The 27,809-nt window shown below is 40.0% G+C and overlaps 1 protein-coding gene across 1 annotated transcript in view; it reads left to right on the top strand.

Moving 5' to 3' along the window:
• Window positions 1-2,509: 2,509 nt before the first annotated feature.
• NIPA1 (NIPA magnesium transporter 1) overlaps window positions 2,510-27,809 on the top strand; it is a 30,285-nt gene continuing 4,985 nt past the window's right edge. Inside the window, exons 1-3 of the mRNA XM_063091058.1 lie at window positions 2,510-2,669; window positions 18,566-18,613; window positions 19,562-19,652. Coding sequence (XP_062947128.1) covers window positions 2,510-2,669; window positions 18,566-18,613; window positions 19,562-19,652 — 299 coding nt within the window. The remainder of the gene's footprint in view (window positions 2,670-18,565; window positions 18,614-19,561; window positions 19,653-27,809) is intronic.

Genomic DNA, 27,809 nt, shown 5'->3' with positions numbered 1-27,809 from the left:
ATTTTAGACATGCCTTTTGGGAGGTAATATCTCTGGTGGTAAAATAGTGTTTATCTCAACTTCAGTAGTTACTTTAGTTTCATTTCAGTTTTTCTTCTGTTAAATTCAAGTAAAATATAGTTTTAAATTTGATAAAATGTGTCAATTCTTTTACTTGGTAATAATGGTTATTTTGAGGTCATGGAATTTGGATTGATGTTTTATGTTCTTTGGCATTTACTGTATTTCTTGAGTTTTTTGAAAATGATGAGCATGCATCTTTTTGCTAAAAGCACTGAAGTCATCATTTTTTTTTATATGGGCAGCATCAATAAACTAAATAATTGTGATTATGTTGGAATGCTCTTCCTGCTGCTTTCACTTGCTTGCTTCTGCTGAGGTCTATGATAAAAGCTATGGCTTATTTCAAGAAACATAATTGATATTCAGAAGTATACTCACAAAGAATAAGCAACCACTTCATACCTACTAGGATGTCTATTTAAAAAAGATAACTAGAAAATAACAAGTATTGAGGAGAATGTGGAGAAATTGGAACTCTGCCTTGCTGGTGGGAATGTAAAATGATGCAGCAGCTGCTGTGGAAAAGCTTAAAAGTTCCTCAAAAAGTTAAATATAAAATTACCATGAGTCAGCAATTCCATTCCTATGAATGTAAATCGGGAACTCATACTGATGCTTTTGCTAGTGTTGGTTTCAGCATCATTCACAATAGAACAAAGGTGGAAACAACTCAAGACTGTCAACAGATGAAAGGATAGACAAAATGTTGTATACACGTACAATAGAATATTACTCAGTCATAGAAAGGAATGAGCTTCTGACACATGATACAACATGGTTGAACCTTGAAACTATCATGCTAAGTGAAATAAGACAGTCACAGAAGGACAAATACTGTATGACTCCACTTATGTAAATTACCTAGAATAGGCAAATTCATGGAGACACAAACTAGATTAGAGGTTACCAGGGACTGGGTGAGTGAGAATGGGGAATGACTACTTAAGGACTACAGAATTTCTTTTTGGACTGATGGAAAAGTTTTGGAAATAGTGGTGAGGTGGCACAACACTGTGAATGTAATTAATGCCAGTGAATTGTACATTTAAAAATGGTTTAAAATGGCAAATTTCATGTTATATGTATAAGAATACTTCAGAGTTCATGGAAAATTTTGTATTATCTTTCAATTCTAGTTTTTCACAAACTTTTTGAAGTACATTGTATGTTACCATGATAAGAAAGAATAATCGATGGATAGGTTCATTCACCATACAAGTTTTCATACAGAAATAGTATATGATTTTATATTGCATCACAAAATAATACCGTGTAAAAGCTGCAAAAAGGTTTGTATCCAATATTATTACTTTTTTTTTTTTTTTTTTTTAACCGGTAAGGGGATCTTAACCCTTGACTTGGTGTTGTCAGCACCACGCTCAGCCAGTGAGCGAACCGGCCATCCGTATATGGGATCCGAACCCGGGGCCTTGGTGTTATCAGCACCACACTCTCCCGAGTGAGCCACGGGCCGGCCCAATATTATTACTTTTTAACCTAGGAATTTCAAAACTTATGAAGATGCTCATTATAGCACCATTTAAAATATAAAAAACTGGTAGCAACTTAACTAACAATAGCTGAATGGTCAGACAAAATATGGTAATTAACTTTAGGGAAAATGATACTGTCATCAAAATAATTATAATTAGGTAGCAACATAGAAGCCGACTGTAATATTAAATAAAAGGAAAATTTTGTATATTGTAATTGGAAACATATAAAAGCCTGTACACATGTGGGAAAACACCTAAAAGAATAATAATGAGGTGAGCGCTTTGGGAATGAGTAATTTTTAAGTAACTTTTTGCTGTTTTCCAGGCTTTCTGCAATTTTTTACATATTTTATTAAAAATTAAAATGAGGAAATTAGACGGCATGATCACAAGCTCACTGCTCCAGTGTGGAGGCAGATGACTTCACAGGGCGAAGAATGGCGGAGGAAAGGATTCACCACCTGCGGGGTTTGCATTAGAGTTCCCGCAGCTGACGCGTCCTGGCCTCCGACTAAAGGCTTCAAGGGGACTGCGATCCCAGCGCGGGCGGCGTCCTGTCGGCGCTCTCCCACCCAGATTCTGCAGGAGACAGAGTGAAACATGATTCGCTGTTTATCTGAGATGCAACTTCACTGGGCGTTCTACATTTTTATTTCCTACATCTGGGAACCCTACCTCCCCGCCCACCGCCTTTCCTCCTTCCTCACCTGCAGCCCGGTCCTACGCCCCCTCGCGTCTCAACGCCTCCGCACTAGCACCCCTTTACGTCCCTCCGACCCACACTCCCGTGTCCCGGATCCCCGAATCCCGTCCCCCGGGCCCCCCCCTACCCCACGGTCCCGGGATCCCGGTCCCCGGCTCCTCACCCCCGTCCCCGACTCCTCCCGCCGCCGGTCCCCGCCCCGTTGGGCGCGGCGCGCAGGCGCGGGCGCAGGGCGGGCGCGGGCGGAATGGGGACTGCAGCGGCCGCGGCGGCGGCCGGGGAGGGGGCGCGGAGCCCGAGCCCCGCCGCCGTGTCGCTCGGCCTGGGCGTGGCCGTCGTGTCGAGCCTGGTGAACGGGTCCACGTTCGTGCTGCAGAAGAAGGGCATCGTGCGCGCCAAGCGGCGAGGTAGGGCGCGCGCGGGGCGGGCGCGGGGCGGCGGCTCGGCGGGGGCTGTCCCCTCGCTGCCGGGCCCACGGCAGCCGCTCGGGGCCTTCCTGCCCGCCCTGTGGGGCCTGCGCTCTCCCGGACTCTGGGCCGAGCGCCTCTGGTCCAGACCTGAGCCTTCCGAAAACGCGAGCGCTCTTCCGCGTGCAGAAAACGCAGGGCAGGTGTAAAAGCAATCCCAGGATGGGCCGCCGAGCGTGCTCCGGGCCCGGGAGGCCGCCGGCGGCTGTCGCGTGCTTTCTGTTTGAGCTGCCGGGCCAGGGCGGGCCACAGGCCGCCGCTGTGAGAGAAAGCAAACTCCTGTAGCAGTGCAGGTTCCAGAGCCAGGTGGAATTTTCTGAGTTCCCTGGATCGTGAGCCAGGAGTGCCTTCAGAAGAGTGATGAAGGGCTCAGCCGTCTCAAGTGGAAATATAACATCATGTTAACTTGTTTAAAGGATTCAGCAATTTTTAAACAATTTTCGAAGTGAAAGCATTGTGGTCTTCACATAAAATCTCTCTGAAGCCACGTATGCTTTTCCAAGGTTACATGTGTCTGCCTCGAAGGTACACACCGTTTGGTAGTTACAGGTGCACTTTCTTCAGGGAGCAACTGCCTGTGTGACAGGCGGGAGGCAGGGTCTGTGACTCAAAAATAAACAACCCGTGTGCCCTTGAGAGGACCCCGTGAGAAGGCCCATCACCTCTGTGGTCATCCTCCCAAATCCCACGACCCCAGTGTAACCATGAAAAACATCACACAAACCAAACAAACCTGGATTGAGGAACATCTTACAAAATGCATTGACCAGCCTTAGATCAAGGTCATGAAATCTGAGAAACCTTCACAGCCTGGAGGAGCCTAAGGACACATGACCACCAAATGCAATACATTAGGGAAAACTGAATAAAGATTTTAATTAGTAAAAAAAAAATTAGTGAGTAAAACTAAATGTGTTATTTCAGCTCAGCTTATGTGTTCAAGGGAATTGGTTTTTTTTTTTTTTTTTTTTTTAAAAAAAGATGACTGGTAAGGGGATCTCAACCCTTGGCTTGGTGTTGTCAGCACCACGCTCAGCCAGTGAGCAAACCGGCCATCCCTATATAGGATCCGAACCGTGGCCTTGGTGTTATCAGCACCGCACTCTACCGAGTGAGCCACGGGCCGGCCTAAGGGAATTGGTTTAATAAGCAAATAAACAACAGATCAACCTTTCAAAAAACAGTGGATGCTGTTATTTATACCTACATACTATGCTTTTATATTAATAAAAGTGAAAATGTGGTATTCATTAATTTCATACTTCCCCAGAAACCACCCACTGTCACTGATTTGGCTAGCTGAGTTACTCATGGTAGTAGAAGACAGACATATAGTTTTGTTTCAAGTCTACTTTGATTTATTCAACAGATATTTATGAAGCTCTTATTATGTGCCAGGCACTGTTGTAGGTATTGAGGACACAGCAGTTTTAGAATCTACTCCCCATACTTTTTCCACATCTGCTAACAAGCAGCAGAGTTGACCATTTTGAAAGAACTGAAATGGAGGAGGAGGGAGGAAAGAGGAGGTAGACTGGTAGAGCTGGAGAGTCATCTCCTTGCATTCAGGGAGACCTGACCTGACTGTTTCTTACGCTGTAAAAAGCTGTGTCTTACTGAAAGTCTAAACTTTAAATGAATTGCCAGGCAGCAGTATTTCTAGAGTCTCAGCTTCAGGGGAGTCCAGTTCTGGCTGCAGTCCTTTTGGAGTCTTGGGGTACATCTTCCTCTGTTACTGGCTTTCATTCTCACTTTTAAGGACCTTTCCAATGAATCAGCCAAATAAAGCTCCCGGTAGGCCAGACATAGGCTCAGGATGGGACTGCCTGCTTCCTGCATGCCTTTGAGGGACATGTGAGTGGAAAGTGGGCAAGGAGACGTAGGTCATTTGTGGTGTGTCTGGTGTTAGAGCCCACCAAAGTGGGACACACATAAGAGAAACAAGTGATCACTGGGTGTGAAGGCATTTGTGTAAAGCCAGCTATAACGTTAGAATTCCGGCAGTATAGCATGGGCTCAGGAGGTGCAGAGGAGCCAGACCACATGAGTGAGCATGAGACCGGAGTCGGGCTCCCTGTGCAGGAGTGCTGGTCATTGAGGGGGTGGCATGACTGCCCTGGGATAGGTTTCCTAGAGACAGTCTCAGGAAAGTTGTGTGCTCGGGAATTTGCTGGAGGCCTTAAAGAATTGGATAAATAATTAACTCCCTGGAGGATGCCCTAGACCATGATGAGCGAGGTGATCTTTAAAAAATCCTTTTCATCAAGACCACAATGAGATACCACCTCACACCCATTAGGATGGCTGTTATCAAGAAAATACAAAGAACAGGTGTTGGCAGATATGTGGAGAAATTGGAACCCTTGAGCGTTGATTGTGGGCATGTAAATTGGTGAAGCTGATTAAGGAAAACAGTTTGGCCTTTCCTTAAAAACTTAAACATAGAGTTCCCATATAATCCACCAATTCCAATTCTGACTATATATATACCCAAAAGAATTGAAAGCAGGGACTCAAGCAGGGACTCAATATTTGTATACCAATATTTATAGCAGCATTATTCACAGAAGCCAAAAAGTGGAAACAACCCAAGTATCCAAACAAATGAATGGATGTAGTTTATACATACGATGGAATGTTATTCAGCCCTTCTTATGTGAGGCACCTAGAGTAGTCAAGTCATAGAGACAAAAAGTAGAATGGTGGTCACCTGGGGCTGGGGGAGGGGAAATGGGGAGTTAGTGTTTAGAGGGGACTGAGTTTCAGTTTGGGAAGATGAAAAATTTCTGGAGATGGATGTGGGTGATGGTTGTACAACAATGTGAATGTAGTTAATGCCCCAGAACTTAAAAATGCTTAAGATGGTGAATTTTGTTATGTATATTTTACCAAAATTAAAAAAAAAATTCTTTTCAGGTTTCGTAGTCTCCTCCCTGAGAGGAGTACCACCTAGAGGTGTAGTCTCATATGGGTGGAACCTGGGATGCAGACGTCCCACTTCCTGTTGCAAGCCTTCCATGCATCCAGTTTCTGAAGGGTGGGCTCTCTGGCTTCAGGACAGACACATGCTTTCTCGTTGCCTTCCTGCTGTTCTCTTGCTCTTGACACCAGGAACATACCAGGTGCTTGCACCCCCCACTCCCTTGCAGAGATGGAGACAGAGACAGAGGTTAGTTTCCACTGCTTCTTTGTGTGTCCTTGACTCCTGTCCTCAGCCCCTCCTGTCCCCTGAAACCTGTAGGTTTATGGTCTGTTGTATTCCACCTGGATCTTTGCTCTTCAAAGGCAGGACACACGTCCTGGCCACTAGGAGGCATGTGGTGGTGTTTAACTAGCCTTGAGTAACGAGTAAGGTGGTGAAACTGAATCTTATTATTTTATGAAAGGATTTCAGAGCTGCTGTCTTCACCTTACTCAAAGATGACCTCCTTTACCTGCAGCCTCTGCTAAGTAACATAATCCAGAGTTACACTGGATCTGAATACCTGTAACCCTATCTGATCTTTATCTAACCGTGAGAGGGGATCAACGCGGTAAGGATAGTGTGAGAGATAGGAGCGTTTGAATGTTTTGCAGCCTGTGCCTGGTTTACTTGATAGTGTTTCCATGAGAAGGGACGATAAAGAGGCGTTGCTACCAAAGCCCCATGGTGTTCCAGACCTGTGTATCATCAGGGTTCTGAGGGTTGTCTGGGCTCAGCTGGGCGGCTCTCACTTGGGGTCTTTCAAGTGGTTACAGTGAGATTGTGGCCGGGCTGGAGTCATCTCAGTGCTTGACTGGATTGGCCGTGTAAGGTGGCTTCTTCATGCACAAGGCTGGGGTGGCTAAAATGGCTGGGGGCTTGCTGAGCATCTCTCTTTTCCTAGCCCTCTCTCCCTTCCTCCCTCCACGTGGCCTCTCCCCATCCAGCTGCCTGGAGCTTCCGTACAGTGTGGTGGTCTCAAGGAAGTCAGGCCACTTATATGGCGGATAGCTTCCTCTTGACCAAGCTCTCAAGGACCACTGTGGGAACTGCATGGATCCTTGTAACGCCACTTCTGCCATGTTCTGCTGGCTTGCTCGAGGCCAGCTCAGGTTTAGTGTGGGAGGGGACTTATCGGGACATGAATCATGAAAGGCAGGGTACAGAAGAGGAAGTTGAGGTCTGGAGAGATCATAATGTGTGCCTGATCACAGAACTGATGGTACCAGGATTTGAACCCAACTGGGGCCAGCTTTGAAGTTGTTCTCTCTCACCCTGCTCCCTGTAGGGAAGGCAAGGGGGAAGACAGAAAAATCCACTTACAGATAAGGCTTTTCTGAGGAGGGGCTTCACAGTTTATTTGAAAAGGCTGGTACTCTGTTACTGGGTTATTATTAGTATAGATAATTCCCAAATACATGCGGGCAAATAATTTATTTTCATTTTCGTATGATAAAAGCAGGAAGAGACCACTAATGTAAGTTCCTACATGAAATAAATACCCCCTTGGTCTTATTGCACTGCTGTTGGACAGAGTATATTTTGTCCTCAAAAATATTTATAGGTATAGTTTGAATATAATGTAATTGATGTGTTCAGTCCAGTAGTTAACCCTTAATATGTAACTATCCTTTTTTTGTTTGTTTTAACCATGAGGGACTAATGACTAGCTGGTTAGCTCAGTTGGTTAGAGCATGGTACTGATGACAACCATGAGGTACTAAAGGAGATGTTTAATTCCACACTGCCTGATATTTCCAGGCCAGGAGCCTGTGAATGTAAACTGCCCCCTTTTAGGTGTTGCCTGGACCAGTTTGCGAGGCAGCGTCCTCGGCCCGTGCAGGGACAGGGGTCTCCCTGGCGTGTTCCTGCAGTCAGAGCTTTGTGGTGTGATGTAATTATCCAGCAGAGTATGTCATGAATTCCCAGAACCTGGGTGTAGTTGTGTTTTTAGAAAGCATTTCTTCCTGATATAGAATACATGGTCATTGTTTCAAATTTGTTAAGTACAGAAAACTATGAATAGGTGCTATGAGTTGAATATGTCCCCCAAAGGTATCATGTACCGGAAACTTAATCTTCACTGTGACAGTGTTAAGAGAGTGGGAAATCGTATTATTCAGTAATAATATTATTCAGTGAATGGATCGGTCCATTCACTATGGAGTAATGGGCTATGGAATAATTCACTATGGAATAGTGGCTCTGATGGCTTTGTAAGGAGAGCAAGTGAGAAGGTTAGCTCTCCCTTGCTTAGCCATTCTAGCCATGTGACACCATGCATTGCTGTGGAGCGTCAACACCAAGAACAAGGCCCTCACCGGTTGTGTGGACTTCCCAGCCTCCCAAACTGTAAGAAATATATTTTATTTCTTTATAAATTACCCAGTTTCAGGTATTCTGTTATAAGCAACAGAAACGGACTAATGCAATAGGAAAATGAAAATTATCCATTTCTCCACTCTGAGATGGCTGCTGTTACAATTGGGGATACATTTTATTCTAGTCACATTCAATACTTATATTTCAAAATTGAATTTTAGTGAAAAAATTTTATGTACAAAATATATGCAACACATATGTAGGATACAGAGAATAATAAATACACCACCCATTAGACATTCTGAGAAGTATATATCCTTAAAATCTTAAGAAAAACCCAAAACTTATTATTATGGAAAATCTCAAACATAAACAACGTAGAGGAAATAGTGTAGTGAACCCCATGTACCTATTACCCTACTTCAGTGGCCATTGTTCTTGGCCAGTCCTGCTTCATGTAATACCCCAGCGCCAGCACCACCCCCACCCCCACCCCCATGGAATTTTTTTGAAATCTCAAGGCAAAATACCATCTCATCTATGTGTTTCAGTGGGTATCTCTTTGTTAAACACTACCAGAGTACCTTTATTTCATCGAAAAATTAGCGATAGTTTCTCAATATTCTCAGATATCAGGTCAGTGTTTAAATTTCTGAGATTATCTCCTAGGTTTTCCTCCAGTTTAACTTTTAGAATCAGGATCCAGTTAAGACCCATATATTACAATTGGATGGTATACCTCTTAGTCATGTGCTTTAAAAAATGAGACAGGACACATTGAGCCCATCCTGTGTGTCAGTTTTTATCCTGCGATTGCCTCCGTCTGTTGTGAGCTCATTCTCCTGTGGTTAAATATTCTTTGAAAACATACTCAGTGGCTACATGAATGTTACTGTTCCCCTTATAGGGCATGGACGTTTCCAATTTCTTTGCTATTATAATGGATATCTTTGCATGTAAATCTTTGAATGTTGTTTTTTATTTTTGGATAGCTCCTTGGAAATAGAGTTTTAAAAGTGATGATTTTTTATAAACTGTAGGTATATATTGCCAAGTTGATTTCCAGGTATGTCATATCTATTTTCCTTCCTACCAGCAGTGCTTGAGAGAGACATGCTTGCTCATATTTAAATATAGTGGAAACATAAACATGTACTCAAAATATTTTTTTCCATCATTTTGGGTTTTCTCTGCCATAGTTCCTTTGTAGTACACGTGACTGAGTGCTTGTTATTCCAGATTTTCTTGCTGCCATCAACAGAGCACACTAGTACAGGTATGATACCTGGCATCTACCTGTCATGGAAGTAGGAATATGCCCCCTTGGCTTCTCTGCCCTTGGGGTGGGTGGCGGTAGCCTCATTCTCTGTGATAGGCAAAGGGGAAGAGAAAGATCCTCTATGGTGAAGGTGAAGAGGAAAAGGACAGCTCTGTAAAAGGGTGGATACTATGTCTTATGAGTAAGTCTTTGTATCTGCTAAGGACTGTGTACATTCATGGTTGCCAGTAAATATTTGGTAGCTGGATAGAGTAAAGAAACAGAATACAAATATTGCACCAAGCTTTCCTGGAGGGAGTAGGGAGAGGAAGAAGAGTATGTTAATTCATAGTGGACTCTTACTTTCCACTTGAAACACAGAATGACAGTTCCCATGGAAACTGTGAGAAACTCTATTACAGTGGTTAGTTGTATTGTATGGCTAAACTAGAAATTTAACTTTTTAATTTAAATTAAAAAAATTTAAAACCACTTTATTGAGGTATGATTTACATATTAAAAGCTGTACATATTTAATGTGTACATCTACATGAGTGTAGGGATAAGTATATACCTATGAAACCATCATCACCATTGAGAAATTTAACTACTGTTTATAAACTTTATTTTTTAAATATTGGGATATAAGTATACAGAGTAAACTGCACAGATCTGAAAAGTACAGTTTGATGAGTTTTGACAAATAAATATGAGGGTCCTTCAAAAAATTCATGCAAATATTATACTATTTTTCAATTCTATTTTTTCCATGAACTTTTTAAAGTATCCTTTTTTGTGTAACCAACACCCATGTAAAGAAGTTGATCATTGCCATCACTCTAGAACGTTTCCTGGAAAGTTCCTTCTTATCCTTTTCCTCCCCACACCAAGGTGCCCACGCTTCTGATATCTATCTACATAGACTGAATTCGTTTTGCTTGTTCTTGAACTTCATATAAATGGAATCATACAATATGTATTTTCTTATGTCTACTTTTATTTTGCTGAGCATAGTTTGGAGATTGATCATGATATGTGTATCAGTAGTATGTTCCTTATTATTGCTGAGTAGTATTCCATTGCTTGAATATACCACAATTTGCTTATCCGTTCTTCTGTGGATGAACATTGTGGTTGTTTCCAAATTTTTGTTACTTGGATAAAGCTGCAATGAACATTCATACATACTTCTTTTTTAGACTTAATGTTTTCATTTCTCTTGGATAAATATGAGGGGACTTCAAAAAGTTCACAGAAAAATGTAGTTAAAAGATAATTTCTCAACATAACCTCCATCAAGTTCAAGATATTTTTGTGAGTGGTAATGCTAGCTATTTAGTCCATCCCTAAAGAACTGAGTGTCCTGGGAATTTAACTATGTCAGTGCAGTTTTTTAAATGTTATTAACTGAAGGAAAATACATTCCCTTTAAAGATTTTTTAAGATTAGGAAACAAAAAGAAGTCAGAAGGAGCCCAAATCAGGACTCTAAGGTGAATGACTAATGATTTCCCATCTAAACTCTTGCAAAATTACCCTTGTTTGATGAGAGGAATAAGTAGGAGCATTGTCATGGTGGAGAAGGTCTCTCTGGTGAAGCTTTTCCAGATGTTTTTCTGCTAAAACTGCAGCTAAATTTCTCAAAACACTCTCATAATAAACAGATGTTATGTTCTTTGGCCCTCAAGAAAGTCAACAAGCAAAATATCTTGAGTATCCCAAAAAACTGTTGCCATGACCTTTGCTCTTGACTGGTCCACTTTTGCTTTGACTGGACCACTTCCACCTCTTGGTAGCTATGGCTTTGATTGTGCTTTATCTGCAGGATTGTACTAGCAAAGCCATGTTTCAACTCTTGCTACAGTTCTTCAAATAAATGCTTCAGGGCCGAGCCCGTGGCGCACTTGGTAGAGTGCTGCGCTGGCAGCGCGGCGACGCTCCCACCGCGGGTTCGGATCCTATATAGGACTGACCGGTGCACTCACTGGCTGAGTGCCAGTCACGAAAAAACGACAAAAAAAAAAAAAAAATGCTTCAGTATCTTGATCCCACTTGTTTAAAATGTCCATTGAAAACTGTTCTTGTCTGCAGCTGACCTGGGCACAAAAGTTTGGGTACCCATTAAGCAGAAAGTTTGCTCAAGTTTAATTTTTCAGCCAGAATTGTGTAAGCTGAACCAGTTGAGATGACTGTGTGGTTGGCTATTGTTTTTGCTATTAATCATTGGCTCTCTTCCATTAGGGCACAAACATGATTAATTTTTCCCTCACAAATTGATGTTGACTGTCTGCTGCTGCTGGTTTGATTTTCAACATCTCATCTCTTCTTAAAACCAGTTATCATTTGTAAACAGCTGACTTATTTGGGGCATTGTCCCCATCAACTTTTTGTAAAGCAACAGTAATTTCACCATTCTTCCACCTAAGCTTCACCATAAATTTGATGTTTGTTCTTCAATTTTAGCAGAATTTATGTTGCTCTGATAGGGTCTCTTTTCAAACTGGTGGCTAAACTTTCTTAGTGTATCAACCTAAATCCTGTTCAGACATGTTATAAGAAGTTAGTACAAGTTTATTTTGGAGCAAAAAAATGTACGATCCATGCATAATATTTTTTCATAGTATGCATTTTCCATGAACTTTTTAAATACCCCTCATACCTTGGCATAGCAGTGCTGGATCATGGGGTAGGTATATAATTAAATTTTAAGAAACTGCTAAACATTTTCTCACTATAGTTTTACCATTTTACACTCCTATCAGCAATATACAACAGTTTCAGTTGTTCCACATTCTCTTGCTATTTAGTATTGTCGTTTGTTAAATTTTAGCCATTCTAGTGAGTGTATAGTGATGTTTTACTGTGATTTTAATTTTTTGTTTCCCTGGTACTTAGTGAATATTCAGCATCTTTTAAACAGTTTATTGGCTATTTGTATATGCTCTTTTGTGAGATGTCTTTTCAAAACTTTTGCCTATATTTTATTGGATTGTATTTTTTTATCATTGATGGGTAGGAGATCTATCTATCTGTCTGTCTGTCTATGGATAGATGAGGTCCTAACCCTAACCCTAAAAGTGTAGACAGATAAATAGATAGGTATTTGGGTCTTTTGTCAGATATAGGGGTTGCAAATATTTTCTCTGTGGCTTGTCCTTATTTTCTAATGCCTTTTGAAGAGTAGAAATGTTTAGTTTTGATGAAGTGTAGTTTATCTCTTTTTTGCTATGTGGTTGGTACTTTTTGATTTCTGCCTAAGAAATCTTAGTCTCTCCTCAGGTCATGATGGCATACTCTTATGTTTTCTTCTAGGGGCTTTATAGTTTTAGTTTTACCTTTAGGTCTGTAAGCCATCTTGAGTATTTTTCTGACCAGTCTCCAGTTGCTCTAGCACCATCTGTTGAAGAGACTTTCTCCATTGACTGTACACGGGTGATCTCTCTCTGAACTCTGTCTATTGCACTGTTTGTATTTATCCTCATGCCACTGTCTTGATTATGTAGTTTTATAGTAAATCTCAATAACAGTATAAATCCTGCAACTCTGTTCTTTTTCATGATTGCCAGACTATTTCTTTAGGGAAATAAGTTCCGCATATCTAATAACCTACATGCAAAACAGCTTCAAGCACTAAATCCATTCATAAGTTGTTGAATGCCAGTGCTCAGATTCACTGTAGTTAATGCCTGCGTCTAGCTGTGTTGATGTTAGGAAAGAATTTTTTTTTTTTATGGATTTAGAAATAGTTTTATTTCGGGCCGGCCCGTGGCTCACTTGGGAGAGTGTGATGCTGATAACACCAAGGCCCCGGGTTCGGATCCCATATAGGGATGGCCGGTTTGCTCACTGGCTGAGCGTGGTGCTGACAACACCAAGTCAAGGGTTAAGATCCCCTTACCGGTCATCTTTAAAAAAAAAAAAAAAAAGAAATAGTTTTATTTCATTATTATCCAAGTACTTTTGAAAAGATAATTGTGCAAGTCATTGCATGAAAAATGGGCAGGGGCAGCCCCTGCTGGCCATGGCCTGAGAAATGTACATATTTACATGGTCTCCTGGAAAGGAGGGGCCTGGGACCTGCTGAGCTGGTGTGGCTGGAGGCTGAGGGCTGATGGGGGTGCCAGGGGCTCCATCACTGGATTCATGCAATGGCAGGAGGAGAAGGCTGTGTTGAAGGCACTTGGTGACATGTACAATTCACAGAGGCCCCATGGGGCCCTACACTGGGCCTGGGGCAGAGCCTGACCAGGACAGCGGTGGTGGGCAAACCACAGTGGGAGAAGTGGACACCAGCATGCCAGTGTCCAGGGCAGGGCACCAGGGGTCAGCCCCTTGGATAGCAGCAGGGGCCACTGGGGGTCATGAGGCCAGCTCCCTGAGCGCTGCCCTGCTCAGCTGGACTCTGAGTATTGCTGTGGGAAGTGGACAGGGCTTCCCCCTTGACAGCAGGACAGGGCCTTTAGACCATTCAGAGGGACCCCCCCACCTACCCCGACACAGACAGGAAAGAATATTTCTTGACTCATAGTCCTTTTCAAAGAACTCTGTAAAAAATGTGTAGCATCTTTTCATCCATTTTTGAACTCAAGGCATTAATTTACAAAGGTTGTAGTGATCCACTCTTGCTCTGCTGTTAGCAGCAACTTTTATTGTTGCCGTTAGGAGCACACATGGGTGGCAGTAATTTTTCTGTGATATAATCAGAAGGTAAATAAATTACATGGCTTTCTATATTTCTGTACTACGAAGCCGCATTTTAAGGACATTTCTGATACACATTTATAATAAATGGAAGGTCTTAGAAGTTCTAAGTGCATGGATGGACAACATCACTGCTGGTTGATATACCCAACAAGTGTCTTTTGTGTTTACACAAACCCTACTTTGTCTTTTAGTTCAGCTATTATAAAAACCATGCAGCTTTCAGTTAGCATCCAATGTTTCCCATGTGAGAAAAAGCTGTAGAAACTTAGCTACTATAACCTCTGCAGCCTGCATCTAGGAGTTGGGGGAGGAAGCACGAGTGTAGTGAAACAAACAGAAAGTCCTCCCTGTTCTTGCTGAGGCCAGAGGGCCTAAGAGTAATGGAGGACAGGCATTCGCTGGGAAGAGGAGAATGGGCATAGGCTTGAACAGGCGACTTTTGAGGGTGCCAGAAGAGTGACTTTAGGAGCTTTAGAGATTGTGACACTTTAGGGTGAAACCATGAAGAAACCCAGTGGTTTTAGGACATAACAGAAAATATCTATTTGTGACAGGGGCTGATAGGGAATGCAGGCTCCCAGCAGCTCCTGGGTGAAAAGGGAGGAAGAACTCTGGAGTAGCGGGCCCAGTAAGGAAGCTGGGCACAGGTGGATAGCACACAAAGCCATGCACTTGCTTCGGGATGGAGCACAGGGGATGCTCCTGGACTGAGGCCCTTGGGGACCACATGTAGGAACTTCACTTCACTCTGTAGCTAGGGGTCCAGAGCAGGTGTCTAGACAGAGAAGAATCTGACTTGTTTAGTATCTATGGGAACAGAAAAATTTTGCCTGATATTGCCTTAAACGGTGAGAGTGACCTAGACACCTTTTAAAATTCAGCAGATACAGAGTCTTGCTGGCGAGTATGAGTGGGAGGGCCTGAAATTCTTGGACTGACCTGGACCCTTTCGTAAACGGAGGAATGTCACTTCCCCATTCCCAGGTACCTGGTATCCCAGGTTCCTCCCCATTTTGATAACATGGTTAGTTTTAAACTGCTAAAAGCATGTGCTATGTGATGGTCAGTGGTGCTGGGAAAACCATAGCAGTGGAAGGGGAGGGCCTTGGGGCCCCATTGTGCTGGCCACTGGCATCCTTGGACCAACTTTCCTTGCAGGAAGGTCACCCACAGTCCTGCTGCTGCTTTCAGTGATCTTGTGACTTCACAAGAACTCATGACCAAACCATGTTGATCACAATAAAAGGAGACAATTTTTTTGTCTCTTCCCTGTCCTCAACATAGACACTAAGAGGAAAGATTATGACTTTTTCCTCAATTCCAGAGTCCCTATAATCTTTTTTATATTATATACAGACCTATAAAAGGCTATTGAATAAATTACTGTGTAAATCTTCCATAAAAATGAGCTTCAAGATGTTGTAGAATGAAATATGTTGGCAGTGATTTAAAATAATGAATAAGAATATATACTTATACACAGAAGAAAGCTGGAGTGGCTATACTGATACCAGACAAAGTAGACTTTAAGAAAAAAATTGTTACTAGAGACAAAGAGGACATTTTATAATAATAAAATTGTCCATCCATCAGGAAGACATAACAATTTAAAATATATATGCACCTAACAACAGAGCCCCAAAATACATGAAGCAAAAAGTGACAGTAAAGAGATATAGACAAATCAACAATAATAGTTGGTGACCTTGATACTCTACTTTTAATAAAAGATAAAAAACCTAGGCAGATCAATAAGAAAATACATGATTATAGCACTATAAACCAACTAGACCTAATAGACCTATCTGTAAAACATTCCACCCAACAATAGCACAATCCATATTTTCCTCAAGTGGGCATAGAGCATTCTCTGGGATAGATTATATACTAGGTGATAAAACAGGCATTAATTAATTGAAAAGAACTGAAATTATACAAAGTATACACTCTTGTTATAAGACCAAAGGCAAGGGTTCAGCCCTGTACCAGCTAGCCACCAAAAACAAAAACAAAAACAAAACAACAACAACAACAACGTATGTGTTCCAATCACAGTTGAATGAAATTAGAAATCAATAACAGTGGGAAATTTATGAAATTCTGGAAATTCACAAATAAGCAGAAATGAAACAACATGCTCTTAAATAGCCAGTGAGTCAAAGAAGAAATCACAAGAACCATTAGAAGATTCTTAGAGATGAATGAAGATGAAACAAAACACTAAAATTTATGGGATAGAGCTAACAGGGCTTGGTGGAAAATTTTGAGCTGCAAATGCCTATATTTAAAAAAGAAAAGATCTCCTTGGAATATTAATATGAATTGAATTGTGTTGCCCAAGTTTTATGTATTAGAAGGTTGATTCTCAGTGTGATTGTGAAGAGAGTTGGAAGTCCTATTATGGTTATTGAAAGGTGGGACCTTAAGGTAATTAGATTCTGAGGACCATTTCCTAATGAATGGATTAATAATGGTGGTCATGGGTGTGATTCTGAGGTACCAGATGTGTTCCCTGGACTTTGGACTTTCCAGTCTCTGAAACTGTGAGTGATAAATTTCATTTTCTTACAAAGTATCCAGTTCCAGGTATTTTGTTATAAGCAACAGAAACAGACTAATACAGATATTTACACCCACTATTAGTCCATTTGCTGTCTATAACAAAATACCTGAAACTGGGTATTTTATAAAGAAAACAAAATTTGTTGCTTACAGTTTCTGAGGCTGTGAAGTCCAAAGTCCAGGGAACACATCTTCTGAAGGTTTTGGTGGTGGTGACAGTGACCCAGGAGTCTCATATTGCAAAATGGTAGAACAGAGGGAAACATTCTCTCTCCTTTTAAAGCCCTCCACACCACACTGCTGACCACCATTATTAATCCATTCACTATGGCATGTTCCTACTATCTAATCACCTCTTCAAGGCCCCAGCTTTCAATGACCGTAATAGGATTTTCCACCCTCAACAGTTACAGTGGGGATTTTGCCTCAGTGGGGGGGTTGGGGGGGGCAGAGCATCCAATCTACAGTACACCCCTCACTGCTTTGAAATTAAAATTGTAGTAATGTGGCCAACCCCCTGCAAATAATAATAAATAAATAAAAATTTAAAAAAGATATCAAATCAGCAGCCTGATCATCCACTTTAAGACAGTAGAATAAAGAGCCGCTAAAACACAAAGGAAATAATGAGCAATGAGTAGAAATAAATGAGACACAACAGGGGGCCGGCCCGTGGCTCACTCAGGAGAGTGCGGTGCTGATGAGACACAACAGAAAAATAATGAAGAAAATCAACAAAACCAAAAATTGTCTCTTTGAAAAGAACAATAAAATTGATAAATATTTAGCTAGACTGACCAAGCAAAAAAAAAAAAGATTCAAATTACTAAAATGAAGAATGAAAAAGATATTTGCTGTATGGCCTTAAGACAATTTGCAGAAACTTTACATTTATCTCTTAAATACTATATTCCTTAGTTATGGTGGTTTTGCTGGGAAACTGGTCCATGGGGCTTCTCACATCAGTATTCTGGACATGGACCTCATTACCTTTCCCTCTTAATTATTCAGCATGCTTTTTTGGGGGTACAGAAACATTCTCTTAAATAGCCACAGTGTGATTACTTCATTCAGGAAATTTAACATTTATTATGTACTGATAGCTGATAACTGTTTTGCAGGGCTCACCACAGGACATTCTTATGCTTAGCTAAACTTTCTGACTCACAGAACACCCTGGGCTCAGGGTGGACACAGAAGGACACAGATAGGCATCCCAGCAGTGTCAGTTCCTTTTCTTCTGCTGGATCTTGGCAGCAGAGGCAGAGCTGCGGCCAGCAGTGGAGCACAGCTGCCCTGCTTAGAAGCCTCATGCTCTGCAGTGTAGCTGTCACAGAGGCAGAGGCCTGGGCCCCACTGGAGGTGTGTCTGTGCCCAGGGGCATTGCATTCGGGAGCCCAAGTGATGAGATCACCATCAGGTGTTCACCAGTCCGGCCCAGTGAGTGTAAGATCTGATGCCCAAATGGTTGAAAGAAAGGACATATGAGAAAGGTACTAATTATAAAGATTGTGTAACTTGTTTAAGCAGGAAATCATTGAGCCCTATGATAGTAAAATTATCATATAAATAGGTTACAGTAAATGTGCGAGAGGATGGAAATCATTGAGCCCTATTATAGTAAAATTATCATATAAATAGGTTACAGTAAATGTGCGAGAGGATTGGACGTTAAAAGACTAGATCTCATTTAAAATCAACATAAAGCTCCATTCCAAAGAGTATTTGTGTCTCGTAGTGGCTTACTGAGCCAAAGAAAGCCGATGTACAAAGATCTCATTTGCTTTTTTGGTTCAACCTGTGTTGGTTGCAAAAAAAAGTGCCACTTTTAGTGGTTTCTCATGCTGCTGTTTATAGACTAAAGATTCTTTATAGGGTGAATAAACAGTATGCCATTTATTACTTTTTTCAATTTTAGTTTTCATATAAAATTTTCTCTTTTAAATGTGTAGCTCGTAAACCTATTACTTGCTCACAGAGGTAGCTTGTAAGCCTACTCCCATGACATTTGTATCTAATTCTTTTATAGGTACTTCCTATTTAACAGACGTGGTGTGGTGGGCCGGCACAATTGCAAGTAAGTAGCGTGTGTGGTAGAGTCTGGCCTTTTCCTCTGTTTCTTCAGATCAGTCATTTGTCTGGGCAGGTGGTGGGGTGGGGACGAGCTCATCACGACACCTGTTCCCAGGTTCTGAACTCTCCTGAACTCTCATTGGAAGGGAGTGGATGGACGAATATAGAAGGACGATGAGGAGGAAGGCCCCTCGATTAGCCCTGAATTTACTCCAGGTCACACTGCCTGGCCTGCAGAAACTAAGACAGCACCTGTTCACTGATCTGCAGCCAGGCAGTCGGCATTTGGGGAGATCCAGTGTGTGAGGCTGCCTCATGTGACTCAGCACAGTCCGTGTAACAAAGGGGAGCTTCTTGACTCAGCTTAAAGACCTGTCAAGGTCATGTGCTGTCCTGTGAGTATAAGTGATAGGATTAGAGTTCAGAGCTCTTGATATATGAAGGACAGTTGTATTAGAGATTTCAGAAATGTCATGTGGTTTATTTGTCACACACTGTCTTCTAGGCAAGACATTCCCTAGCAGATGCTGATTCTGTGCATGGGAGAGCTCCCCGTTAAGCTCTATCTGGTGAAGTGCTGGTGTAGTCCTTTGCAGATAGCAGCATGTCGTTATGGCAGTTGCCTGCCCTACTCAAAGGCACACGGGAAGCTCTGCCCACTTATCTTAAAACAAGGACATGTTATGGGAGTGGAAATATACTCACTGTGTCTCTTGCCAGTCAGTGCATTTCCGTAGCCAGCTGAAACTGCTCACCCAGCTAATTGGACCAGAAGCTGCTCTCTGCCACCATTACCCTCAAACATGCAAGTGACACCCCAGATTTGCTTCCTCACAAGCAATGGAAAGGAAGTAGTCCTTTCAGAGCAGAGCCTTGCAAAATTCAACTCTGTGATCAGTACTGAAGGAGAGCTCTATAAATGCAAGTGGTATCTTTGTGATTCTCTTGGCAGTGGCCGTTGGCCAGATTGGAAACTTCCTGGCTTACACAGCAGTCCCCACGGTCCTGGTGACTCCCCTGGGTGCCCTTGGAGTGCCGTTTGGGTGAGAGCTAAGATTCTGTGTTTTGATATTTAATGTGTAGTTTAGATATAAAAAAGTTTCATTTTAAATGTTTCTCTTAAAATAATAAAAGTAAAATTATAGCTGAAGGTAGGTGTTCAGTGTTCCACTCCTTATCGTTTATTGTTAGCCCTTCAAATGTCATTCTGTGAATTATTAAACTTTCTCTTAGAAATTTGCTTTGGTATATTTTGAATTCTAACATATTCCTTGATATCCATGAATCTGTTGCTACCACTCTCCTAGTCTTTATCGTGGAAACCTTCTTAAAGACTAGAGTCTTTTCAGCACCTTGGCAAGTTATTCTGAGAAATCATTAAGCAAAGTGAGTCTGTCTGTTGGTGTTTTATTTGGGTGTTTAGCATCCCTTGCTGGGTGCTGGGCAGCCCCCTACCTCACCCCAGGAAATCATGGAGGTTGAGGCAAATGACATGCAGGCACCAATGAGTGTGAAATAGGGTTTATGACTCATACAACCAACAGCAAATGGATCCTTTGAGAAAGGCTGTGGTTTGGTCCATAGTGAGGCTAGAGCGAGGGGGGTTTGGGGTTTTTCTTGCAGTTTGGGTTGAGCCAGGTGAAGGTTCACCTGCTCAGGCTGGGGCTTGTGTGTTTGAAATTTCTGCCCATACCAGGCCACCAAGGACTCCAGGGATCAGAGTGTGAGCAGGTTTTCTTATCAGGTTGCCCAATGTGGAACAAAGTGGAAAGGGGAGGAGTGGGGACTTAAAGGCTGCCAGCCGTCAAACATCACAAATGGAGTCTCTCTTTATTAACTTGGCTTATTACAAAAATGATTTTACCAGACATTGATTAAGTAGCTCAACACATATCCTCTCATGAACCTATTTATATTCTGCTATACCTTTGAAGAAATGATAGACAAAGATTGGGTAGAAGAGAAATAAAATCTAAATCTCTCACTCATGGATACATTAGTTTTCTGCCGTATTATAGACAGACCCCAAATCCTTGCAGGGAACTGTGTCTGAGATGGATATGTTTATGTTTACCCCTTAAAGTCACTTAGGCTTTACAGTTCTGTGGCCTAAAAACCACATATATGTTTTTTACATGTGAAGCTTTGAAAATGTGTTTGTAGCACATTGTTCTTATCCAGATATATGCCTGCTATCACATGTGGCTTGGTGTTACTTTGCATTTTGGATGGCCCTGGAAAGCTGGGAGGGCACGCCAGGGAATCACTCCTCCAGCTTCCCCAACCCATTCCCCAGAGAGATCATCAGGCAGATAGACAACTGACCCTGTGATCTTTGCATGTGGCACATTTAATGTGCACATATTAAAACGCCTTGACTAGTTAATTTCCTAAAAACTGTTTTCATGTACTTTGATAATTTAATCATGTCACGAGAAATGTTCACTACTCTGAGTCTTCAGGAGATGATATTCACCCGGATCCTAATAAAATTTTTTTTAAAAAGAAAGAAGAAAGAATGTTAAAATTAATTTGGAAAAAGCAAACAAAAATATCAAAGTATGCGTATGTACTTGTATATATGTATATATATTTTAAAAGAAATTCTAGTCTTGATGATGTGATGAGAATTACATAGAAACAAATGAAAAGAATGTGGCACTGCAAAAATATATATATATCAGTGAATAGAATAGAGAGCCCCAGAATAGGTCTGCTCTTCTCTGCAAAAGGTTTATTGTATAAAAAGGTAATCATCACAACATAATATGTTTAAAAGAGGTTTAAGAAAACTCTGTTTGGAAATAATTTCCAAATTACAGAAAAGATACAAGATTAAGAAAAATCAAAATAGCACCCACATCCCCCCTCGTGGACACATCTGTTGGTGACATTGTACCCACTTGCTCCTTCATTTGCTTTCTTTATATCAGGGTTTCTTAACCTTGGCACTGTTGACATTTTAAGCCAAATGATAATTCTTTATTGTTGGGGGCTGTCCTGTGCATTGTAGGATGTTTAGCAGCCTCTACCCACCAGATGGCGTTAGTACCCAACTCCCCAAAATGTATCCAAACTTCAGCAAATGTCTCCTGGCGGGGACACATCACCTGCAGTTGAGAACCATTGTTCTACATGAATGTAGTGTTTGCTCTGTTTTTCATTTTCTGGGTTTTTGGGGATCTGTTTGAGAATAAGTTACATATATCATGATGCTTCAGCCCTAAACACATCAATTTGTATTTCCTAAGACTAGAAATATCTTAATAACCACAGCACAATGATCAATTTTGATAAATTTAACCTTAATATACATATATCTAATCTGCTTCCATATTTAAATTTTGTCAATTGACCACTTATACCATTATCCTTTATGCCATTATTTTTCCTTCTAGTATAAGATCTAGTCTAGGATTGGGAGCTGCATTTAACTGTCATGCCTCTAATCTAAAGGAAAGGATCTTTTTTTTTTTCTTTAATAAATAGTGCTGGTTTTTCTTGAAGAACCAAGAAAAAAAAATAGCGTTGGGAAAACTGGTATGCAATAGGAACATCAGTGTAAATACTAATCATAGCACCATCAAAATATGATCTGAGTGAATTAAACATTATATGCAGGGTAGCCAAGTATGGAAATACAGCAGTATGGAAATATAGCATTAAATGATTTGTTGCATGAGAGTGCATAGTTCGTAAGATGATTTTGCATGATATGGTCAGGTGTGTTGTCCCTCATCAGCAAAGCAGAGTTCAGTGTGCAATTTAAAGCCCCAGAGCACTAACCAGTGTCTCCATCACTACCTGCCCAAGCTGAGGCTTATAGCCACAGATGGCTTGTGTCTCTGATTTTCACTGCACAAATCTGCATCTCTAGCACAACCCAAAGTAAGTAATGCAGAGGTTCATTCTGTAAAAAAGGAGAAAAGGATGTTTATCTATGTTTCCAGAGCCCATATAAGAAAATATCTTTTTATTTTCACAACCTAAAAAAAACTAGAATCTTTTTCAGATCTTGGAATGACAAGAAGTTCTGAAGTTTGAAGCAATAAAAGTTAAAAAGTTAATTTTCTACAATAAAAAAATAGAATGGGAAAAATACTTCAGTCAAATACAGTGGTCCCGGGCTGGCTTGTGGCTCACTCGGGAGAGTGCAGTACTGATAACACCAAGGCCACGGGTTCGGATCCCATATAGGGATGGCCGGTTTGCTCACTGGGTGAGCGTGGTGCTGACAACACCAAGCCAAGGGTTAAGATCCCCTTACCGGTCATCTTTAAAAAAAAAAAAAAAAAAAATACAGTGGTACCCCTGTATCCGCAGTTTCACTTTCTGCGGTTTCAGTTACCCGTGATGTAGTATAATGAGATATTTTGAAAGAGAGAGACCGCATTCACATAACTTTTATTACAATGTATTGTTATCATTATTCTATTTTTTATTATTGTTGTTAATCTCTTACCTAACTTATGAATACCTAACTTATGAATTAAACTTTATCATAGGTATTATGTGTAGGAAATAACATAGTATATACAAGGTTTGGTACTATCTGCAGTTTCAGGCATCAACTGGGGGTCTTGGAATGTATTTCCTAGAGATAAGGGGGACTACTGTATGACAATGATTAAAGCTGTGTTATAAAAAATTTCTTCAAATTGATCAGAATAAATATGAAAATCTCAATAGATATAATGGCCAAGGACAAGAACTGCCAATTCATACATAGGAAAATACATTTTTCCACTAATGTTAAACCTAATTTTCAATAAAATGTATATAAACAACCAGGTATAATAAATACTTGTGCACTTAGTAAATATCTGAAAGACAATAAGAATATTAGAAAGGGTGTCTGATAAATAAAGAAGGTAAATATAAAAAACTATATAATTGTTCTTTTCTCAGTTTCTTAATAGACATAAAATTATATACAGTAATAATTATAATAATGTATTTTGGGGTTATTTTATTTTTACCCACACATAAAGGAGGAAGAAGAAATAGAGCTATATAGGATATGGTCATCATCATCGTCATCATCATCATTATTATTTTACTTATTCATTTTTTTGGTGGCAGGACAGTACAGGGATTGAACCCTGGACCTTGGTGACAGCACCACACTCTAACCAACTGAGCTAGCCAACCAGCACCAGGAGTAACATTATTATATCTCACTGGAGTGAAGTTAGTATCAATCTGAAATGTGTTCTGATAAACAAGAGAAGCCACTAGGAAAATAACTCAAAAAAAGTGTAGTGAAAAACTCATTAAAAGAATTAAAATGTTATACTGAAAATATTCACTTAATGCAAAAGAAAACAGTAAATGAGGAATAGGGGAATAAAAACAAAACAAAACATAAAATATGTAAAAAAAAAAAAAAAGTAAAATTGTAGGCATAAATCTAACTATCAATAAAAACATTAAATGTCAATAGATTAAACAGTCCAATCAAAAAGCAAAGATTGTCAGGCAAGATTAAAAAAACAATATCCAGCTATATGCTTTTATGGGAGGCACACTTTAAATTCAAAGATACAAATAGGTTGAAAATAAAAGAAAGTTGCTGTGGATTGGATGTCCCCCACAAAACTCACTGAAGCTTGACTCCCATTATAGCAGTGCTAAGAGGGTGAGAAATCCAATTATGGTAATTGGAAGGTGGGGCCTTTAAGAGGTGATTAGATTGTGAATGGGTTAATCCATTGATTGTTTAATGGTTGGTCATGGATGTGGTTCTGACAGCTTTAAAATGGAGAGCAAGTGAGGAGCTTAGCTCTCTTGCTCAGCCATTCACCATGTGATAGCCTGCATTGCTGTAGAGTTACCACCATGAAGGTCCTTACCAGATACGTGCCCTGGACATTGGACTTCCCAGCCTCTGAGGTGTAAGAAATAAATTTCATTTTCTTATCAATTACTCAGTTTCAGGTATTCTGTTAGAAGCAACAGAAATGGATTAATACAGAAGGAAGAGAGATGTGTTGACAGTAACCATAAGAAAGTTGGACAAACTATATATTAGACAAAATACATAGTAAAACAATGTTATCAGAGATAAAACAATGTTTTATAATGACAAAATGGTCAATCCATCAGGAAGACATGACAATTATAAACCAATATGCACCTAAAAACAGAGCTTGAAAACATATGAAGCAAAACCTGACCAAATAAAGAGAAAAATAGACAACCACCTAGACAGAACAGATATCTATAGAACACTCCACCCAACAACAGAAGAATATAACTTTTTTCCAAGTTCACATGGAACATTCTCCAGGATAGACCATATGCTGGGTAATAAAAAAATCATCAATTAATTCGAAAGGACTGAAGTCATATAAGGTACTTTTTCTGATCACAATGGAATTAGAAAGCAAAATCAGTGAAATTTGTGAAATTCACAAATATGTGGAAATTAAGCAGCTCATTACTAAATGACCAATGGGTCAAAGGAGAAATTACCAGGGAAATTAGAAAACATGTTGAGATGAATAAAAGTGAAGAGACAACATGCTAAAACTCATAGGATTCAGCTAATGCTGTATGCAGAGGGCATTTTTAAAAATGCCAACATTTTAAAAAAGAAAAGATCTCAAATCAATGACTTAACCTTCCATCTAAGTCACTGGAAAAAGACGGCAAACTAAACCCAAGCAAGAAAAAGGAAGGAAGTAATAAAGATTACACTGCAATGAATGAAATAGAGAATAAAAAAAATAATACAGAAAAACGTCAACACTAAAAGTTTGTTCTTTGAAAAGATCCACAAAATTGATAAACCTTTAGCTAAACTGACAAAGCAAAAAAGAGTGAAGACTGAAATTACTAAAATCAGAAATGAAGAGGAGACATTACTACCAACTATACAGAAATGAAAGAATTATAAGCAAATAATATGAACAACTGTATGCCAACAAATTAGATAACTTAGGTGAAACAGACACATTCCTAGAAAGATACAAACTACTGAAATTGTTTCAAGAAGAAATAGAAAATGTGAATAGACCTATAACAAGTAAAGAGATAGAATTAGTAATCAAAAAACTTCCAACAAAGAAAAGCCCAGGCACAGATGGTTTCATTGGTGAATTCTACCAAACATATAAAGAATACCAATTCTTTACAAACTCTTCCAAGAAATAGTAGAGGAGGGAACCCATCCCAATTCACTCTATGAGGCCATGTTACCTTGGTAACAAAACCAAACATCACAAGAAAACTACAAACCAGTTCTCTTATGAATACAGATGGAGAAATCCTCAACCAAATACTAGCCAATTGAATCCAGCAATATGTAAAAAATATATAAAATATATACACACCATGGCCAAGTGGGATTTATCACAGTAATGTAATATACCACATCAATAGAATAAAGGATAAATACCACATGATCATCTCAGCAGACACAGAAAAAAAATCATTTTATAAAATTCAACACCCCTTCATGATGAAAACACTCAATATGCTAGGAATAGGAAGTAACCTCCTAAACTGGCAAAGGCCTCCATGAAACCCCCCCAGTTAACATCATACATAATGGTGAAAAATTGGATGCTTTCCCCCTGAGATCAGGAACAAGGGAAAACCATCCATGTTCACAACCTCTATTCAGTTTTGTACTGAAGGTTATAGCCAGGATACTTAGGCAAGAAAAAGAAACAAAAGGCATCCAGATTGGAAAGGAGGAAGTCAAACTATCTTTGTTGACAGAAGACATGATCTTATATGTAGAAAATCCTAAGGAATCCACTAAGAAACTATTAGAACTAATAAAAAAATTCAGCAAGGTTGCTGGATACAAGATCAATATACAAAAACCATTGTATCTATATAGAGTAGGAGTGAGCAAACCAACATGTAACTAAGAAAACACTTTCATATAATAGCACCAAAACAAATGAAATAATTAGGAATAAATTTAACAAAAGGTGCCGAACTTATACTCTGAAAACTAAAAAAATGTTCCTTTTTTTTCTTTTCTTTTGGCAGCTCGCTGGTAAGGGAGTCCAAATCCATGCCCTTTGTGTTAAGGCTGCACTTTAACTAACTGAGCTAATGGTCCAGCCTATAAAAACATTCTTGAAAGATATTAAAGACCTGACTAAATGGGCCATATTCACAGATCAGAAGAATTAATATTGTTAAGATGGCAGTACTACCAAATCCATCTACAAATTCAGTGTATCCTTTATAAGAATTCCGGCTGACTTGTTTGCAGAAACTGATAAACTGATTCTAAAATTCATAGTGATATTTATGAGACTCAGAATAGCTAAAACAATTTGAAAAATAAGAACAAAGTTGGAGGACTCCCATTTCCTGATTTCAAAATTTACTACAAAACTTTAGTAATCAAAACAGTGTGATATTGGGATAAGGATAGACATGTAAATCAATAGAATATAACTGAGATTCCAGATATAAACCCTCACATTTATAGTCAATTGATTTTTTGTCAGGGGTGCCAAGACAATTCAGGAGAAAGAAGAGTTTTCAACAAATGGTGCTGAGCCAACTTGATACACATATGCAAATGAATGAAGCTGTACTCCTAGCTCATGCCATGTACAAAAGTTAACTAGAAATTGATCAAAGACCTAAATATAAGAGCTAAAAGTATAAAACTTTTTGAAGAAAATATAGGTGTAAATTTTTGTGACCTTGAACTAGGGAATGGTTTTTTAGATATGACATGTAAGCACAAGCAGTAACAGTCAGTAACAAAAAGATTAATTGGGCATCATCAAAATTTAAAACTTCTGAGCTTCAAAGGATACCATCAAGAAAGTGGGAAGACAACTCATAGAATGGGAGAAAAAATTCCAAATTATACATCTGATAAGGGTCTTGTATGAGGGTACTTCAAAAAGTTTATGGAAAGATTTGTACTGTCTTTCAAATTGTATTTTTCCATGAACTTCATATTTAGAATATATAAAAACTCTTACAACTCATCAATAAAAAGATAAGTAACCCAATTAAAAATGGGCACTGTTCTCTGGTATTTTACAATGGAGTAAGAGGTGACTTGGGCTCCTGGTCCAGGCTTACTCCCGCCTGTATGGTTTCGTGCATGGTGGACCCTGCCCCTTGGCATAGCCTGCCTATCATCCACCTCTTGCTTTGTGAGCCTCCCACTTCTCTAGTTTCCACTTCTCTTGGCAACTTCGTGGAGCCCCTCAATT

Source organism: Cynocephalus volans, chromosome 3, assembly GCF_027409185.1.
Source record: "Cynocephalus volans isolate mCynVol1 chromosome 3, mCynVol1.pri, whole genome shotgun sequence".
In the NCBI taxonomy this organism is placed as follows: domain Eukaryota; kingdom Metazoa; phylum Chordata; class Mammalia; order Dermoptera; family Cynocephalidae; genus Cynocephalus; species Cynocephalus volans.
Note: the sequence above shows the minus strand (reverse complement) of the source record. Positions and strands in the feature narration are given on the sequence as shown.